The sequence below is a fragment of the Hermetia illucens genome, chromosome 7, assembly GCF_905115235.1.
Source record: "Hermetia illucens chromosome 7, iHerIll2.2.curated.20191125, whole genome shotgun sequence".
Taxonomy (NCBI): domain Eukaryota; kingdom Metazoa; phylum Arthropoda; class Insecta; order Diptera; family Stratiomyidae; genus Hermetia; species Hermetia illucens.
In genome coordinates this window covers 5177418-5196814 of record NC_051855.1, presented here as the reverse complement: position 1 = coordinate 5196814, position 19397 = coordinate 5177418, and the positions used below count along the sequence as shown (strand labels likewise).

Sequence of the window (19397 nt, the reverse complement as noted above, 5' to 3'; positions counted from 1 at the left end):
TTATCCCTGTGTTCGAATTTATAAGGCTCAGGTAAAAAACTAACAGGTAAAAAAAGATTCGATGCTCTTTCCCATCGAGTACTCTAGTCGTGGCTACAAACTCCTTACCTGTTTAACACTGTAATTTCTGAACGACTCGGAATATCGGAAAATCCCTTTACCCTCATATTCTCCACTATATATAGATACAATTCAAGAAAAAAAAATCGATTTATCCAACCCGATTAAGCTACGCCTCGTATGGCACTTGCGAGATTCGCAAGATCCACGACGAAGGTCACGGGAAATGATATTTCGTGCCCTCGTCAGCGTTTAATTGTCAAAATGGAATTTGGAATATGTAATTATTTAGCAAATGCTTTATGTAATTAAATATTGTTTGCAACGTGATTTAGTGGATTATTCTCTTTCTTCCTCAGCTGATATGAAATTTCGTTTACTGTTTTTAAGTGACAACCGTTAGACGCAAACCTGAAACGGCACACTTTGCGAGTCTCGCGAACGAAGAAAACACCAAACTGCACGCGCCTATGCTGTGGTCGTGGGCTTTGCAAAGCGGTCTAACATCAAACAACACGCAGCATTGTGGCAGACGTTTGTCAAATTGACGTTAGTTATTTTATGGCCATTTAGCTTTAAAGAGACTTGTTGTCCTCTGGTGCTTCGTGCCGCACTGTCTGTTATGGACTTTACCATATGAGTACATTGAGGATAATAGCATTAAAACATGCCTCTGCCGCCAGCATTGCGAAAACGCCTAGCAAACCGAGGAATTGTTCAGGGAAGTACAGGAAGTCAGTATCCTCGAAGATAAACTTACTCCTTGGAGTCCTACCTAACATTAGTTTTATTATAGGTAAAAATTCAGCAGAGAATGAGGAAATTATTGCCGAAGATTACGACGAAGTGGAAGACCCATTGCAGTATGATTTCGAGCCGGTTAAGAAGCCGTCGTCCAATTTTTGGATCGAACGGATGAAACGGCGAATTGGCGATACAAATGTGTCTGGTTACAAAGGTTGCCCGAATAAATATAATATTTTCCATAAGTGCACGTTGTATTGTATTAATAAATGGGGAGATGGCATTCTGGAGCCAAAACGGTCATATTTACGACGCAGAAATCGGTTGCTGAGGAAATATCCGTTGCCTAAAAATTGGTTGGAGGTTTACGACTATGGCTGGTAAGTGACTTGGTAATACCAAAACAAATAAATTTAATTTGCTTCAATTTTTAGCGCGGTATACTACTACTGGAATACAACAGACGATACCGTGTCCTGGCTACCTCCTGGCCACCCGAAAGCTTATATATCTAAGAGCGCAGCTGTACTGCGACATGAACTCGACGAAGCCATACCGATAGAGATGGAAGACGACGGTGGCGAGCAGATGACTCTCGACATTCAAAAACTTCTGGACGAATCATTGCCGCCGCCGCACAAAGTAAGTTATAAATGCTTACTTCAGGAAAGGATGTACTCATGTTTGTATGTTTTATCAGCAGCGTCTTCCTTCACCAGAACCCAAACCGCCGAAGAAATCGAAACCACGCGACTTGGATAAGGCTCTTCGTCACAAGCATTCGCGTCGGGTCCGGATGTCTCGTCCCGGAGATACCGATTCCTTGGATCCCATGGACCCAGCTTCTTATTCGGACATACCGCGCGGTAAATGGTCGGACGGGCTACTTGATGGAGGAGGCGCGAAATCAGGATCGGATCCAACTGCTTCAGGAGCGTTATTTCAAATGCGTCCTTACCCAAGTCCGGGTGCCGTTCTGCAACGCAACTCGGCCGCTGGGGGAACTGATCGTAAAACGGCCAAACATTCACCCGCAAGGAACGACTAAACATGCATCTCTAGTGGTCAATCTCTATCTATTCTTGAAATAAAATACGCTTCTTTAAGTAATCCTCACTTTTATTGAATCTTTACTCGTAACTATTGTTCTCGATACATTACGCACATGCAACTCCAGAAAACTGCACATTTTTTAATCTGATCGTAGGACTTGCTACTGTGAGAACAGCTTAGTGGTGCTCCTTCTCGCCCTTAGGTTGGTTCTCTAATGCTTCCTCTGGTGTGTGTGGCCAATAGGAAGGACGATTGATTGGATCTAGAGCAAGCTAAAATACAAAAACAATCATATTAATGATTCTGTGAGTCGATGGCCTAAAGGGGGCTTACGTCAGGGAATGCATCGCGGAAGTCCTCCATTGTCATCTGATCATATGGGAGTAATGATTTTAAGTGGGCGATTTCCTTCTCGTATCCTGCAATCTTCTCTTTTGATGCCTTTATGTAATTATCGACTTCAGCGCGGGCTTCCTTCTCCTGCGCTTGTATCTGCGGTGTCACATTGTCTGCGGGATATGGAACCTTGAGGCCTTCATATTGCTGTTGGAACTTATCAACCAAGCCAGCGACTGGAATCGTCTTTTTGTAGGTGGCCCAGTCAATTTTAGGCGGAGTTTCTGGGTTAGCAAGAACACTGCGAAAATACACGATAAACGAAAACGTTCCACTAGCGCGCTCAGCTTGCAGTCATGCTCATTTCTTACCTTCTCAAGTAGTTATCACTCTTTGCCTTAAAAAGGTTAAAATTCGGCCTTTGGTTTGGTGGCACCCGTTCAGCTAGGGCGGCCCAATTTACCGACGACTGAGCAATTCGACGAGCAGCCATTTTTTACGATATTTTCCTCTGTAAGAACGAGAAACGGCAATCGTAACTTCACTTAGAATCTGAAAATGGACACTCACGCTATCACGTCAACTTAGACCTGTTACGCAAAAGCCGCGGGCACCGTTCCCAAATTTGCACGACAGAATACAGCGAAGCTGGTCCGCTATCGCACGACGGTATATTTCGAGGTTATATAATAAATTGTGACAGAAATTGAAAATTTCCCATTTGATTTTATTTGGCCATTACGCAGGGTGGCGTTGCAAATTTATTAAATTACGTATAGATGTCGCCACTGGTCCGCCACGAAAAAGTGTGTTGAATGTGAAAGTTTTTATGTAAAAATTAACGGACTTTTGATCAAATATTTATTAACAAGTAATGAAATCGCAAGACGATAAAGTTACGTCTTGGCGGTTCTTGCGGTTATAACAGTATAGGGTGATTTTTTTCTTCACATATTTTCAACGAGTAAATCTCAGATTCATCTTCGGTGCTGACGTTGCCACCATATATTTTGTCTTGCCTTTATTGATGTGCAGTCCAAGATCTCGCGCCGCCTGCTCGATCTGGATGAAGGCAGTTTGTACGTCTCGGGTGGTTCTTCCCATGATGTCGATATCGTCAGCATAGGCCAGTAGTTGGGTGGACTTGAAGAGGATCGTACCTCTTGCATTCACCTCAGCATCACGGATCACTTTCTCGAGGGCCAGGTTAAAGAGGACGCATGATAGCGCATTCCCTTGTCGTAGACTGTTGTTGATGTCGAATGGTCTTGAGAGTGATCCTGCTGCTTTTATCTGGCCTCGCACATTGGTCAGGGTCAGCCTAGTCAGTCTTATTAATTTCGTCGGGATACCGAATTCTCTCATGGCCGTGTACAGTTTTACCCTGGCTATGCTATCATAGGCGGCTTTAAAGTCGATGAATAGATGGTGCAACTGTTGTCCATATTCCAACAGTTTTTCCATCGCCTGCCGCAGAGAGAAAATCTGATCTGTTGCTGATTTGCCTGGAGTGAAGCCTCTTTGGTATGGGCCAATGATGTTCTGGGCGTATGGGGCTATCCGGCCTAGCAAGATAGTGGAGAATATCTTATAGATGGTACTCAGCAACGTGATACCTCTATAATTGCTGCACTGTGTGATATCTCCCTTTTTATGTATGAGACAGATTATGCCTCGCTGCCAATCGTCAGGCATTGATTCGCTGTCCCATACCTTGAGCACAAGTTGATGAACCACTTGGTGTAACTGGTCGCCTCCATATTTAACCAATTCGGCTGTAATTCCATCGGCTCCTGGCGACTTATGATTTTTTAGCCGATGAATTGCACGGACTGTTTCTCCTAAACTTGGTGGTGGCAGTATTTGTCCGTCGTCTTCAGTTGGCGGGACCTCCAACTCGCCGATGTTCTGGTTGTTCAGTAGCTCATCAAAGTACTCAACCCATCGCTCTAATATGCCCATTCTGTCGGAAATCAGATTTCCCTCTTTGTCTCGGCAGGATGAGCATCGAGGTGTATAAGGCTTCATCCTGCTGACTTGTTGGTAAAACTTCCGCGCCTGGTGCGGTTGCTCCCTGTACTTTTCTAGTTCACAGACTTGTTGGTTCTCCCAGGCTTCCTTTTTCCGTCTGTGAAGTCGCTTCTCCGCTCGACGGAGTTCGTGATAAGTCTCTGCGCGTGCCCGCGTTCTTTGAGAATGCAACATTACTCGGTATGCGGCATTCTTCCGTTCCGTTGCTAGCTTCCATTCATCGTCAAACCAGCCGTTCCGACTCCTTTTGCGGCTGGGGCCAAGTATATTTGTGGCCGTATCCATGATAACGTTCTTCAGGTGGTTGTGAAGATCATTTGTTGATGCTTCATCTCCAGGTCCTCTATTGACTGCGGTTATTGCGGCATCCATTTCCCTCTTATAGGTGTCGCGGAGGGTTGTGTTGTGGATGGCTTCAGTGTTCACTCTCACCTGATTGTCAGAGGGGATTCTAGGTGGTATTGTTATTCGAGCTCGGAGCACCATGCCAACGAGATAGTGATCCGAGTCTATATTGGCCCCCCTATATGTTCTGACATTCATCAAGGCTGGGAGGTGGCGGCGTTCGATCAACACGTGGTCAATTTGGTTGAAAGTGGTCCCGTCTGGAGAGGCCCACGTATGTTTGTGGACCGCTTTCCGCGCAAACCAGGTACTTCCAACAACCATTTCGTGTGACCCTGCTAATTGAATAGTCCGCAGTCCGTTATCATTTGTTTTTTCGTGTAAGCTATGGGAGCCAACGTATCGCCTGAATACGGGCTCCTTCCCTACTTGGCTGTTAAAATCCCCAAGTATGATTTTGATCTCATATCTAGGACAGGTTTCGAGGGTTCGTTCTACTGCCTCGTAGAAGGTATCCTTCTCCGACTCTGCAGTCTCCTCTGAAGGGGCATGAACGTTTATGAGGCTTATATTTCTAAACTTGCCTCGCAAGCGCAGAGTGCATAGCCGTTCGCTTATGTTTTCAAAGCCGATAACAGCAGGTTTCATTTTTTGGCTGACTAAGAAACCTACTCCGAGCACATGGTTTACTGGATGGCCGCTATAATACATGGTGTAGTGGCTCTTCTCCAGGAAACCGGTCCTTGTCCATCGCATCTCTTGCAACGCTGTTATATCAGCCCTAAATTGGGACAGGGTATCGGCTAGCTGCTCATCAGCTTCATCTCTGTACAGGGAGCGCACGTTCCATGAGAAAATGCGCAAATCGTTATTCCGTTGTCGTTGCCGGGTCCATCGTTTTAAAATCCGTCCTGTCCGATGCTCCTGTTGTGGCTTCGTAACAAGTTGTTTTCCGTGTAGGGTTGTCAGCCCTACCCAACCCCCAACCTGGAGGACCAGTTGGTACAATTTGTCCCGTTTTTAGGCGCGGGAGACTCGCCATCATCCTTCTCCGTCTGCAGCTTTTCGTTAAAAAAGAGCTCCCAGCGGTCACCACGTGGAGAAGATAAGGTTTGGTAGTAGAGCTGTTGGAGTTGGTTCAACAGGCATTTCCCAGGTTTTACGCTCCATCGTGGGTACCAATGCACGTTTCGCCCCGGGACCTATACTACCCTTTGACCACCCTTTGAATCAACCAACAACATCAAACCGCACTGGTCAAACACAAACACGAAGAAGAATAAGGATAGGAGAATACAACTTTGAGACCGTTGACAATTTCTCCTATCTAGGGTCGAAAATCACAACCGATAATAACTACGATGATGAAATCCGCGCACGGTTGTTCTCAGCCAACAGAGCCTATTTCAGCTTACAAAGACTGTTCCGCTCGAAACGTCTCACCATAGGGTCAAAGCTCTTACTGTACAAGACTATGATCTTGCCAGTCCTCATGTATTCCTCGGAAACTTGGGTTCTTAGCAAGAAAAATTGCGAACTCTTGGCCGCGGTCGAGAGAAGAATCCTCCGAAGAATTTTTAGCCCCCTACATGAGGATGGACGATTCCGTAGCCTACACAATGACGAAATCTATGAGCGATACCATGACCGTCTGGTTGTGGATAAAATCCGGCTCAATAGGTTACGGTGGACGGGTCACTTAATCCGTATGGATGAAGATGATCCCACTCGGAAAGTCTATAAGGGCAATATCTATGGTAGAAAAAGAAGACGAGGCAGACCCTGCCTAAGATGGAGCGATGGCGTAGGCCAGGACGCCAGACAGCTATTATGGATATCGAATTGGTGGACCTCGGCGCAAAACCGGGATGTCTGGAGTTCCTTATTAAGGCAGCCCTAGACCGGATACCGGTCGGCAGATATTACTGCAAATTAGTTTTTTTTCAATTTTTCAATCATCCGGGAAGGTCTTCTTCTTCTTCTTTGATGCGATCGGTCGCTGAGCACTTCGCCCTGTACGCAAAACAATGTCGCGTTTTGGAAACTCGAATTTTAGCAATCTCTCCGATTTTGCCTTTGACACAGCCTTTGTAGTTTGTTCTATCATCATCAACGGCGCGACAACCGGTGTCCGGTCTAGGTCTGCCTTAAGGGGGTCATCCCGTGTGTCGAGTTGGAGAAATCGATTTTTTTTTTTGGCATGAATTGTATCTATATATAGTGGAGAATATGTGGGCAAAGGGATTTTCCGATATTCCGAGTCGTTCAGAAATTACAGTGTTAAATAGGTAAGGAGTTTGCAGCCGCGGCTAGAGTACTCGATGAGAAAGAGCATCGAATCTTTGTTTTACCTGTTAGTCTTTTACCTGAGCCTTATAAATTCGAACACAGGTATAAATATAAAAAGATGGAAAACCAATCAATTGTCTAAACTTATTTCCTGTTTGGAATAAAAAGGATAATCCAGTCTAGAGTGAGCACTGAAAGGCTTTCAAGCTACACTCAGTTATATTTTGTTGTAAGTATTGCGCTGTTTGTGTGTTCAGTGATTTTTTTAAATGGATCGTACGAACGGAGATCGCTCGCACTAAAAAACGAGTATTTCATGGGAATCGATACTTATCAGAGAAGAAAAAGGACTTCGCATCAACATCAGCAAAAACTTTTAGGAAGCATGAACATGGATGTTCCAATTGCGACAAGTTTTGTATATTGTTTGTTGGATTTTGCTGGAGTTTTCTCCGGTATTTCTGCAAATTTCTACAAATAATAAAATATACGTAGTAGTAAAAAAGGAATGCATAGGACATGTCGAGAAAAGAATGGGAACGCGGCTTAGAAATGCAAAGAAGAATCACAAAGGCATTGGTGAAAAAAGGGCTGGAAAACTTACTGATAAGGTTATTAACGACCTCACTACATTTTTTGGGCTAGCTAGTCGTCGACCCGCAAATTCGATAGAAGGAATAAAGCAAGAAATTTGGGCAACTTTCTTCTATAAATGTTCTACAGGCGAAAATCCTCAGCATTAAAATTGTCCAGCAGGCGAAGACAGTTGGTGCAAATGGCGCAAAGCGGAAACTAAAGGAGAACTGGATAGTTTCCACCACTAGAAGGCACCTTTGACTGAAGAAGTTCAAACAGTCATCAAACCAATCTACGAAGATTTGGCACGAGATGATCTCTTGAACAGATATTTAGGCAGGGAGACCCAGAATAACAATGAGTTGTTAAATGCATTGATCTGGACTTCCGCTCTTAAACACCTTCATTCTGGGGCCAAGGTAGTAGAAATAGCCACTTTTCTGGCTGTAATTATTTTCAATGAAGGATTCAATGGCATTCTCAAAATCCTAGTGACAATGGGATGTCAAGTTGGTCACATATGTCAGGTTTATGTCGACCGCCGTAATGAAACGCGAATTTGGCGGTCTGAACGACGATCGACTGACTTTACTAAAAGAGCCAGAATTGAAACTAGAGAGCATCAATCGGTCTTACAAGACTTTTTTGAAGAAACGGAGGGTGCCCTCTATGACCAGGTATAGCAGATTAATGGTGAGTTAAAATTTTACTGTTGGTAATCAAATTTAAATTTTCAAATGCGTTTTTCTCGCAACTGCATCTTGAAAATCGGCTGCCACCATAGCTCAAAATCTATCCAACCGAATTCTTTGAAATTTTCACGACTTCTTTAATACATATTTCTACGGTCCGCAAACTAGGATAATTGCAATCGGACGGGTCGTTTTTTTTTATTCATAAAAAAAGCCGTAAAAAAACACCAAAATCCAAAAAATTAAGTTTAAAAGCCCACCAAAAATTTACCTTTCAATATTTTCTAATTATCCTAGTTTGCGGACCGTGGAATATTGTCCACATTAAAATGCCGTTTAGTTTTTGTTCTTCAGATAAACACAGCGCCCTCCAGCGTGGCAGCAGAAAAACACCTTTTTTTGGAGATGGGTGCATAAATTGACACGTATTCCAAAAACTAGCAACGATATCAAGCTGAAAAATTTATCACATATACTAGAGATATCAATAAACATACAAATCACGTTTCTATCTTCAGCCAGTTTTCCAAAATAATTTTTCAAAAAAAGGCAAAAAAAACGGCCTTCACACGGGATGACCCCCTTAATAAGGAACTCCAGACATCCCGGTTTTGCGCCGAGGTCCACCAATTCGATATCCCTAAAAGATGCCTGGCGTCCTGGCCTACGCCATCGCTCCATCTTAGGCAGAGTCTTTGTTCTATGAGTGAACAAAACCTGCTAACAGGTCCTTCTTAATGTGTAAATTTAACAGAATTTGGAGCTTCTATTCACTCTTTTAACGTATTTTCCATGCTTCTGTTTCCTAGCAGGTTTTGTTCGATTGCTCATCCGATTATGTTTCAACTACAAATGACCACTTGCTTGATGTTTTGAGACATCCAAGAGAAAGGAGGAGGGACGACGCAAGCTTTTATATGGAGGTCGAATAATTGTTGATTCTAACCAGACGAAAATGAGGAAAAAGAAACACGGCAATCAGTTTATATATTCGCAAATATATTGTTGTTCATAGTTTCTTGTTTTTTATTTTGACATTTTTGTATCTCTTCTAAATATTCGCGTAATGGGTTTATCTTTTATTCTTGTTTTCTTCATATAAGACCAACACGTTGATTTCTCGATTTGTCTAAAATCTGATAATAATACATCTCATATTTCTTTATGGTATGAAGATTTAACCGATGACTTTACTCACATATATTTTCCATTTCATTTTATAAAATAACTTATTTACATATTTATAAAAACCGTTATTACGAATTTGACTAAATTGTTGATTTGTTTGTATTCACGTTCCTTCTGGCCTCGCGTGTGTATGTTTCATCTTCCAATGGATAAATACTTGAGATGAAAACTTTTAAACTAGCCAAACTGTCGACAGACTTCCCCATACTTGAAGTGGTGAATCTTATCAAGAAGTCTTGCCGACCACTAGGCTTCTGTTCGTGAAAGGTACACAAGGATATTGTAAATTTTCGGATGAAGAGTGAAAATACCATTTAATGTATCCGCCTTAAATGTAATGCAACTCAGGATTGCCGCAGTGTAAAGATTGAAGGAAGCGTATTAAAATATTATCCAACTGCAACCTGTACATTTCGAGATAAAGAAACCCCCGCGTCTCTTTGCTATTCCATGTATCGAGGGAGAAGACTAATGAAGGTATCGACCTAAGGTTTGTTGTACAAAAAAGGAAATACAAAGCAACTTTCTGAGATTTAGAAATTTCGCGAACGTGCCACTTTTATGAAAACTCAAATCAACTACGAAAGTGAAATACAATTAATTTTCTATTTTTTCATATTTTTTCCCTTATATACTTCTCTACTCATCTTTGTTTTTAGGTATCCTGTTCTAATTTATATATCTCACGCTCTTGAATATATAAATTAATATACTGTACTCCTCTCTTGATATATAAATATCTAACATCTCTGGAGAACACATAACAAAAATAACATTACAAAATATGGAAACAGATTTATAATATTGGGCGTAGATTGAAAACAATTATAAAACAATGGATAAGAGGGTTAGGATATGTAAAAAGACGGAAAACTGAAGCAATCAACGTATATAGCACTTAACACAAGTAAAAGGAAATAATTGTGAGGAACAATTATTGAAGTATGCACATACGTGATTGGTAGATTGAAATGCGTCATTTTGCCAATATTTACATGATATTCCGTTTCTGGTTATGATTCAGATATATATTTTACGTTCAGGAGCATGTGTAGTGATTCCGTTGTCTAATAAGGGAAATAAGCATTAAATAATATATATATATAACAGGAGCAATTTGATTTCTTTTTTTACTCAATCTTTCTTGCAATTATCTGCGTTATTTTTGTATTTTCCGTTTTCAGTGTTTCCCTATCTTTCCTTATATACACACGACCGCTCATGTATATATAGAAATCTATATTCAATACATATATACACATCGTGAAAATCTTTAAATATATCCATTTATATATATACGTATAATACACACTATGATTTTTTGCTTCCTTGTTCTTCGGGTTCCTACAATTCACCTCTCGTTTTCCTTATAATCTCCTTCAATTTTACTTGTGTAAATCCACTTAATTTATAAATTAATCAATCGATAACTACATAAGGCAAAATGGTTAATAATTCATCGTTATATGAAGGGACCTGCAGAACTTCATGCCACTCCTTAAAGTCTTGTACCTGATATTGTTGCTGTCCTTGAGCGTCCATATCTTTGCAAGTAGGTGGTGATACCAATGTTGTATCTGTTGCTGTATTGTGAGTTGTTCTGCCGGTAGTAACTGATAAGGTATCAAAGAGGGGGGAAGTGTTTGGGGGATCGCATGTTTTCGGGATTACACGCAGACCCAAATAGTTATCATCATTTAGTTCATTGAATGATGCCAATAAACCATTGTTTTCCTTTGGAAGTGATTGCCAATCGCCCTCATTGTCATCATCAGTGTCACTAGCTACGTCTGAACGAGCAGTCTGGACTTGTTTTTGGTCTTTATTACAATTCTCCTCCCGATCTAATTGAAGAGGCATTGCTTCCTGTTTGATATCATCGGCTGATGGAAAAATTGGGGATTGACGATCGACGTGTTCCATTTTGACTTCACAGGTACCTTCATCTCCCAATTCAGCTTGTTGAATAAGCAAACTCGTATGATTGTCAGTGCTAGGTTTGACAGTGCTACCACAATTCACCGATTTTTGGGTGGGCTCATCTTGACCACGAATAAATTCACTTGCTTCTATACTTTCCTTGTCCAATATCGTACTATCGCTGGTTTCTTTCGCCTCATCTATCTTTCGGTTGCCTCCGTCTTCACTATGCAAAATAGGATTGATTGCAATCTTAATATTGTTGTTATCACCATAATCTATGTCCGATATTGTATGTCGACTTTGTTGTGACTCCTGCTCCTTTGTTGACTGATTAGCCTTCTGCTGATGATGATTTTTACGACGTATCTTTATAGTTGTTGGGGTCTCTGATGAAGTTATGATGGAAAGCTGCTCTTCGTTCTTATCTCGTTTATCCTCCAGATTGATCGTTGCAGCAGTGAGCCGCAGAGGTGACACCTTCCCGGTATCATTACCGACCGACTTTCCATGACTAGACGCTGACTTGGAAATTTTCTTTTTGATCGTCAAAACGATATGCTGCTGACTAGTTGTTGAGGTAGAGGACGTCATGTCGTGTGTGACTACTTCGTGCTCTTCATCGTTATTATGGTCGTCTTCATCATAGTCCTCATCTTCATCATCATATTCATCATCATCGGCGTCTTCATCGGCATCATCGTCCATACCACCATCTGCGTCTATCATATCAGTATCCCCATCTCCACTATAATAAGAGTAATCGTGCGAATTACTTCCCTCCCCCGCATCCTCATTCAACATTGACGTCATTACTAACTGATTGTTCTCCTTAATTTTATCGCCACTGTTATTGTTTATATTACTAGTACAGCTATTACTACTATTACTAGAGGATTCGATAAGTGTTACATCGACGGTGTCCTTCTTATGAACATGATGATCGTCGTCGTCAGTCTTATTGACTCTGCCCATACCCAGGTCCGGATTTAGATCCAGGTCCCAGTCGAGCCCAAGTTTTCTCCGTTTTGCTTCATCATGGACCAGAGCATGAGGGTTCATTTGAATTTGTCGTTGGTTGTGGAGATCGTGAATGTTCTCCAGATCCGTAGTGAGTCGCTCTTCAGACTTTGGCGATCCATGCAATGTAGTAACTGGCGTCTGTGAGATATCAACATCACACGCATTATCTGTATCGCTAAATCTGTTTGGTTTATGATTATCCGATGTGAATATTTGATTATTTCTATCTTCTCGACCTTCACCATTATCGACACCCTCCTCGGCTGGACGAATTGCCGCACATTTTACCTTATTTCTGCTTAAATTAATATCTACATTAGTACTAGTCTCTAAATTGGTTTCTCGTACTTTGCTATGCTTTTTACGTCTTTGATGTTTGTGTTTCTCCCCATTAGCAGCGCCAACGCCATCTTCATCGCTATTACAGTCCGTTGTGTCCTTGCCTGATAATGTACGGGATCGTTTACGTTTTCCCGTTGTCATACTTTCACTAACGCTATTTTGCTTATTATTGCATAAATTTGTCTCACTTTTAACAGAAGATGAAGCTGCAGTTCGCTCTTTTTCCCGTTTCAGTCGCCGTAACTTTTTTCTCATGTAGTTTGGTGTAAATTTCACTTCACTTAAATCTTTAACTACTCTATCCATGATGATGTGATCGTATTGCGGCACAACACGCTCATAGAGTGCTTCATCGCCGCTTGAACTTCCACCGAATTGAATAGCCTCCAGAAACTTTTCATCAGTTACCCACGAGCTGCTGCATTTTCCGGATGTATTATTTTCAATTACATCATTGCCGTTAATTGTGGTAACGGTAGAGGTAGCGGCGGTCCCTTTTGTTTTCAAATAGTATCTACGCAATCGCTTCCTGTGTTCCGCCGACATGGGCACGGGCGCGTTCCAGTTGCCATTCACGTTTTTCACGTAACAGTTGTGAAGTATATCTATATGATGCTTGGTTATGCAGTTCGTTTGGATCTCGTAACGATTTTTTGCAGCACAATTTGGATCCTCCACAACCTCGTACTGTGGAAATGAGGGTGGTGGTAAATCGGGTGGCATAGAACCATCCAAAAATGTAGACTGCGGAACTGGAGGCGCAGGGAGAGAAACAGCGTTTGCTACAGCCGAAAAAGGAGCTACTATCGAAATTACTGGACTACTACTACTGATAATATGATCTGATTTGCCTATACTATTCACAGCTATAAAGTTGCCTCCCGCTTCACTAGTAGCGTTATGGCCATCTGATCCGGTTTGCTGCCGACTAAGAACTGCGCCCTCTACATCCGCAGCCTTCTGACTTAAGCGTAACTTGGCCGCTTCCACGAAACTATGAAGAGGGTCATTGTCCTCGTCATAATCCAAATCAAAAATCGATTTAACTGGTTTCTTAGGAGACTTTTTGACAGTTGAGCAGGTTTCTGCAATCATCGAAGGTATAGATCCTATTGTGGCAGCGTTCAGCACAGATAATGATGAATCGGACTGTATATCTCCTTTCACTAAGTGCGTTTTTGAATTGGATCCGTCACCTCCTGCGCGCACCAGATGATCTTCCTCGTCCTCTGATTTGATTATAACGACTTCCTTCTTCGGTGACTCTACTACCAGTTCTACAGCGCGCACTGTACAAGTACATACAAAATCTGAATCAATTTGATTCAGTTTCGAATAGTTTATAGGAGGCAGCTGCTTCATCAGATTGTGCAGGTATTCGTCAACAGACGAAAGGAATGGCCCAGCTTTATTTATGTCACCGATTTTACGGTCCAGTGATGGTGGTGGTTTGGCATCATTTGAATCCGTCGTGGAGTTTACGTCATCGATATCTGTAAAGGCATCCAAGAAGAACCAGGAAATTAATAACAGAAATGTTTGACTCGAACTGAAATAGTTTACCAGATTGTCGATAATTTGTTAGTGTCCCTACAAGCTCAGGAGAAGAACGAGTATTTAGCAGAGAAACTCTCGTATTGGTGAGGTCTGACTGGAAAGAAGCTTCTGAAAAGTAGAAAAATTTCCGTGAATATAGAACATTACAGCAATAAGAGATTCAACAAGGAATAGTAAATTATTGACATTTGAAATTTTCATATCAACTAACGGCTATTTGTGTCTAATGAAGCACCGATTTCGTGGAAATATAGTCGAACCTCTCTAAGTGGAAATTCCCCGAAGCCGAATTATTCTCGACGAAGCAAATCAAAAATATTTCTATATTTATGTATGTAGGTGAGTATTCGCAAACCAATGAGGGGTCCTACGCCCCCTTCACACATAATTTTCACCTCCGACCCATTTTTTTTTGTGCATAATTTTCAACCCGGCGCGGATTTTCTTCTACGGATCAAGACCATTTGGTGTACAAGATTTATGCATAAAGCGTCTATCTAGAGTGGTTGTATCCAGAATACATACACGATCCTGATACTTTTTGTATTTTAAAAACGTTGGTCCCTTCTACAAAAATGCGGTTGAGAGAACTGAAAAAGGTGCTCAAATAAGGCGGGTCCATGTCCTTCAACATGGTTTCCACGCTGCACGACCCGATGCCAGCCAATAATTTTTAGTTAGGTTTTGTGTCAAAAAAGCCTTATCAAAATTCACTTTCTGTCTGTCACACACGCTTATCTGCAAAACTGTTAAACCGATTCAAACGAAATTTGGTAGACATATAGAGACTATGAAACCCCATACATAAATTGACGAGTTTAAAAGCGGACTCCCTACACAAGCAAAAGGGAATGTAAAAATTTGTTTGACCGAATATAGTCAGGTGATATTTGTTTTGATGTAAATTGCAAAATCCACGAGTAAGGAATCCACTTTCATTTCGAGTGAAATTTATGAAGAATCTACTTCAGTCTTTTTTTGTATCTGTTGTAGATAAACTTTTGCATATTTACTAATAGTGTTGAAATGAGGTTGTCAATACAATACTTTCCAGATCAACTTATTTGTGCCAATGGGTCTGTAAAAAATAGAGTGCAACTGAATTTCCAACCGTGTACACACGGAACTGACGTGCACTCATCGTTCCTCACGTAGGTAAGCACAAAATCTTTTATACTTGAAGCGTCTACCTTCCGGTTTCCTAACTTGTTTTAAAATTGCATCTATTATCTTGCTTGATGTCGTTTCGAATACTAACATCCTGACCCAAGAATGTTTTCAATTGAATTTTTAAAAGATTTTGCCGATCTTTTCATCAACCGCTGTATTTTAAAGTAAGAGAAAAACATTCACATATAAGCTTACGATCATTTGTTATTAATAAATGTACGAATGACATTTTATGTACATCTATATTAGCTTTTTGTATGATTCCTGTCCATTAAATGTACGTCATTGTGAATTTTAATTTCTTAACTCGAAATTTCTATAATTCGGAGAATTTTTCATGGCAACTGAGAGTTTCACCTAGAGAGGTATTACTGTAGTATTCCACAAAAAACTTCGAGTATATAAAGAAGACAAAAACAGTTACCTGAGCAAGTTGACGGTGATACCGATTGTCGACTAGCCGCTAATGTTGGCGATGATGTCGCTGACGAACCTAGTTTTCTACTCTGTATATCAGCCAAAAGTTCTTTGGTAGTTTTGACTTTTTTACTGCCGAGCAGGAGTCGGGGCCGTTCAAACATTGATACGTTGAGCAAGGCATGAGTTTGAGCAATAACTGCATCAAAGCCCCGTGAACCTTTCTTTCGACCACGTTTTTTCGGTGCTATCGTTGTTGCTGTGTCGGCATTTTGTTGTTCAGTAACTACTGTCGAAGATGACTCATCACAGGGAATATTTGCTGTTCCCGTTACACTTTTGGAATTCAAACCGTGATCTTGCTGACCTGTTTGGGGCTGCTGTAATCGTTGTTGTGACTGTATACTCTTCGACGCAATGATGGCTTCTGGATTGCTGTCTGCATTCAACTGGAGTGTTTCTGTTGCTAGTGTTGCACGACTAGATGAAGAACAACTGTCCTCAGGGCCCATTTGTCCTGTTGTGAATGGAGAACAGCTGCGACTTTCGACGACCACTACGTCCGACGAGTCCGAGTAAGTTTTTTTCATTGCAGAATGAGTGGCATTGTCAGCTATGATACTACTGAAACCCGTGTTGTTGCTATTCTTGAATTTCCCAGCAAAAGTTAGATCTGAATCACTGGGAGCAGACTGCCCACCAATATCGTTGTGGGAAACTACTAAAGGACTACTATTCTGCATGGTCATTGTGTTGGTACTGATATTACTCGGAAACCGGCTCATGGAGCTACTCGAAAGGCTATCATGTGGAGGGAAGACCGTTCCACTAATAGTGGTATTGTGTAGTTCGTCGTCACCGCCGCCCATTGGCCTAAATTCGCCCACATACTGGTTAAGGAATGAAGCTGCACCTTGAGAATTCGCATGCGACTTCAATTGGGTGGCTAGTTCTGAGGTAGGCGGCGGTTTATCTGGACTTTGTTTGTTGCGTTTCTTATCTTTTTTATGTTTCTTACTTTTACGATGGCTACTCGATGAAGAGCAAATATCCGCTATAGCTGCATTTACAGGAGGCGTTGAATACACTTTTTGCACCACTCCTAGTGGCTCGTCCATTACCCCAGCGGCACCACCGACCCCAGCGCCAAGGCCCAATGAAACAGAATTGGAATCATGAAGATCGCCAGCAACCCCACTGGTGTTAGATACACCAAACAAGTTGTTTTCACCATTGAGAAGACCTGCTCTAACCATTGAAGATGATGTTGCAACCTGTTGTGGTCGCGAATGATTCGAATCGTCGTCCAAAAGGCTAACCGGCGATTGTCGGTGGTGACGTGAATGGGTAGCTTGCTGAGTGCTAGCCGTGGCGGCCGTTATATTTGGCAGTGGCGATTCAGAACGGCAGTAATTGTATCCGGTTGAAGGCTGAACTGGAAGAGCTGCAGGCATTTGACTTTTACTAAGCACATTTGCGAAACTGGTAGGTTGTTGCTGTTTTCTATCACCACTCATGCCAGCAGCTCCCGATACCATTGGGGAAATTACGCGTGTACCCCGAGTCTTCAACATATCCACCCGTTGTTGTGAACCGACCACCGACTGTTGTTGTGTCTGCTGTTGGTAGAATCCGCCATTCGATAAATTGCTATTGTTTTTACTACTCGTATTGCTATTATTATTGTTGGCACTTCCGGTCGAGATTTTATTCGTAGTATGACTGCTATTCATTGATAAATTATTCGCTACAATCGCATGCTGTGGTTGCTGCTGTTGTGATTGGTTATGATTGGAGGCGGCAACCAATGGTGGTGTGCACAAGACCGGGTTGTTGGCTGATCCTGCTGCGTATGGTGCCGTTTGCGGTGGTGGCAGTTGCTGAAATGTTGGCATGAAAGAATCGCGCCATTTTTTAAGCAAATTTTTTGCGCGGCGTGCCAGCGTTTCCGACGATGTTCGACGACGTAATTCATTGATATATTTTGCCAATCTGGTGGTCTCCAATTGTTCCTTAGTAATCGTTGTGTTTTCAAGTTGTTGTATGACGAATAGAACGGTTTGCATATCAACGACCTAGAAAAAAAAACAGAAGGGAAAAGTAGATAGATTGAAACGTTAACAAACTTTGAAAGATATAAAATAGAAATAAGAAGTCGGATTGTGGAGAGATTTATGTATTCCATTTTTTAGCACCCTCTTGAGACCTCTTAGTTTCTCCATGCACTCTAGATGGCAATTGAGAGGAAGCACTATTCTACTTACTATATCCAGATAGCTCAGTGGTTAGAGCACTGGGTTGTCATACGGAAGGCCACGGTTCAAATCTCGCTGGTGACAGTGGGATTTGTATCGTGACTTGACGTCAGATACCAGTCGACTCAGCTGTGAATGAGTACCTGAGTCAAATCAGGGTAATAATCTCGGGTGAGCGTAATGCTGACCACATTGCCTCCTACAGTGTTCTGTAGTGTACCGTTACGGTCTTGAATGAAGTGCTCTAACACACTTCAAGGCCCTGATCCAATATGGATTGTTGTGCCAACGATTATTATTATTATTCTACTTCGCTCTCGTAACCACCTTTCTAGCCTCTTCATTAAAGCTGCAGTCGCGTGCCAACTAAAACTTCTACGAGTTGACATTCGCGATAGAATAGATCATTCGACAGTGGAATATTGAAGAGGAGGTGACTTATGACCCGAACCTCAATTATGAAAGCACTACTTATACAAAGGATATATCGAGTAATGTCGCAGCACAGACATATGAGAATCAAGCTTTACAGAAAGGTATAGAGTTTCATGAGCCAATTTCATAAATGTAATAAACAACGTCCCTTAGTGTGGCAATAGCACAATACAAAGTAGGTATTGTGTTAGCGACCACTGTCATGAAAGAACTGCTGATATGATAGAGACAACAAAGCAAATTCCACTCCGGCTACAGAAAAATAAACATGGTACCAACGTATGCTGGCAGCATGTTCACTTTCCGTAGGAAAAGAGTTAGGCTCGATTATTCACCTCCTGTTCTAAAGCTAGTAACTATCTATCGGTCGTCTCAATGGGCGGAACGCTAACGACGATCATTTTCAGTACTAGAAACATCAGAGCTAGTGTGCTTGAGAAATTTACCAGAAGTTCGAAGCCATTAACTTTTTAATTCCTTTAGTAGTAATCAATGACCCGAAGGGATATTAATAAAAAAAAACGTGGCAAAAAATCCGAGCCATGGGGTACCACGATCCCGAGAAGAAAGTTGTTCCTTCTCAGTGGTATCCGAAATCGATCACTAAACACAGTCTTTACTTCAAACGGAGAAAGGTAGTAAATGCTGGATCATCTCTAAACCAGTATGAAAATGGCAGCTCCTATTCAGAGGATGAGCAGTTCAATGCCGTTTGCAATAAGAAAAATAGTTTGGTCCACTAGCAGGCACTAGGTATATACTGCGCATGTAGAAAAGGTAGATATCTAGATATAGATTAGAGCCCTGAAATCAAACAATATTTCGGGTAGTGGCAACATATTTTCCGAACTCCTGGAATACGGGGAGAGTTGCGAGGTAAATTGCACCCATATACCGATTAAATAAATGTTGATCGAGGAGAAATTCCCGGATAATTGGTGTAAAAACATCATTCATTCTATCA

The 19397-nt window shown here is 41.7% G+C and overlaps 3 protein-coding genes across 4 annotated transcripts in view; 1 reads left to right on the top strand and 2 right to left on the bottom strand.

Moving 5' to 3' along the window:
- The first annotated feature begins 608 nt into the window (after positions 1-608).
- Positions 609-1914, top strand: LOC119660905 (polyglutamine-binding protein 1). Of its 2 annotated transcripts, none has more exons than XM_038069852.1 (4): positions 609-794; positions 857-1184; positions 1239-1446; positions 1508-1914. In XM_038069852.1, the coding sequence occupies exons 1-4, from the start codon at positions 728-730 to the stop codon at positions 1850-1852; spliced, it is 948 nt and encodes a 315-aa protein (XP_037925780.1). In that variant the 5' UTR covers positions 609-727; the 3' UTR covers positions 1853-1914. The 2 variants fall into 2 exon arrangements, with proteins under 2 accessions (XP_037925780.1, XP_037925779.1); XM_038069851.1 differs by having other exon boundaries at positions 1505-1914.
- Positions 1906-2923, bottom strand: LOC119660906 (ATP synthase subunit d, mitochondrial). The gene is made up of 4 exons (XM_038069853.1): positions 2764-2923; positions 2565-2704; positions 2191-2494; positions 1906-2129 (listed from the first exon to the last, which is right to left on the bottom strand). Exons 2-4 carry the CDS (start codon positions 2684-2686, stop codon positions 2034-2036), a joined length of 522 nt encoding a protein of 173 aa, XP_037925781.1. The 5' UTR covers positions 2687-2704; positions 2764-2923; the 3' UTR covers positions 1906-2033.
- A 6181-nt stretch (positions 2924-9104) lies between these two features.
- LOC119660904 (mediator of RNA polymerase II transcription subunit 26) overlaps positions 9105-19397 on the bottom strand; it is a 37627-nt gene continuing 27334 nt past the window's right edge. The window contains exons 2-4 of the mRNA XM_038069850.1: positions 15751-17818; positions 14163-14264; positions 9105-14092 (exon numbers count right to left, since the gene is read on the bottom strand). Coding sequence (XP_037925778.1) covers positions 10734-14092; positions 14163-14264; positions 15751-17818 — 5529 coding nt within the window. The 3' untranslated portion in view covers positions 9105-10733. The remainder of the gene's footprint in view (positions 14093-14162; positions 14265-15750; positions 17819-19397) is intronic.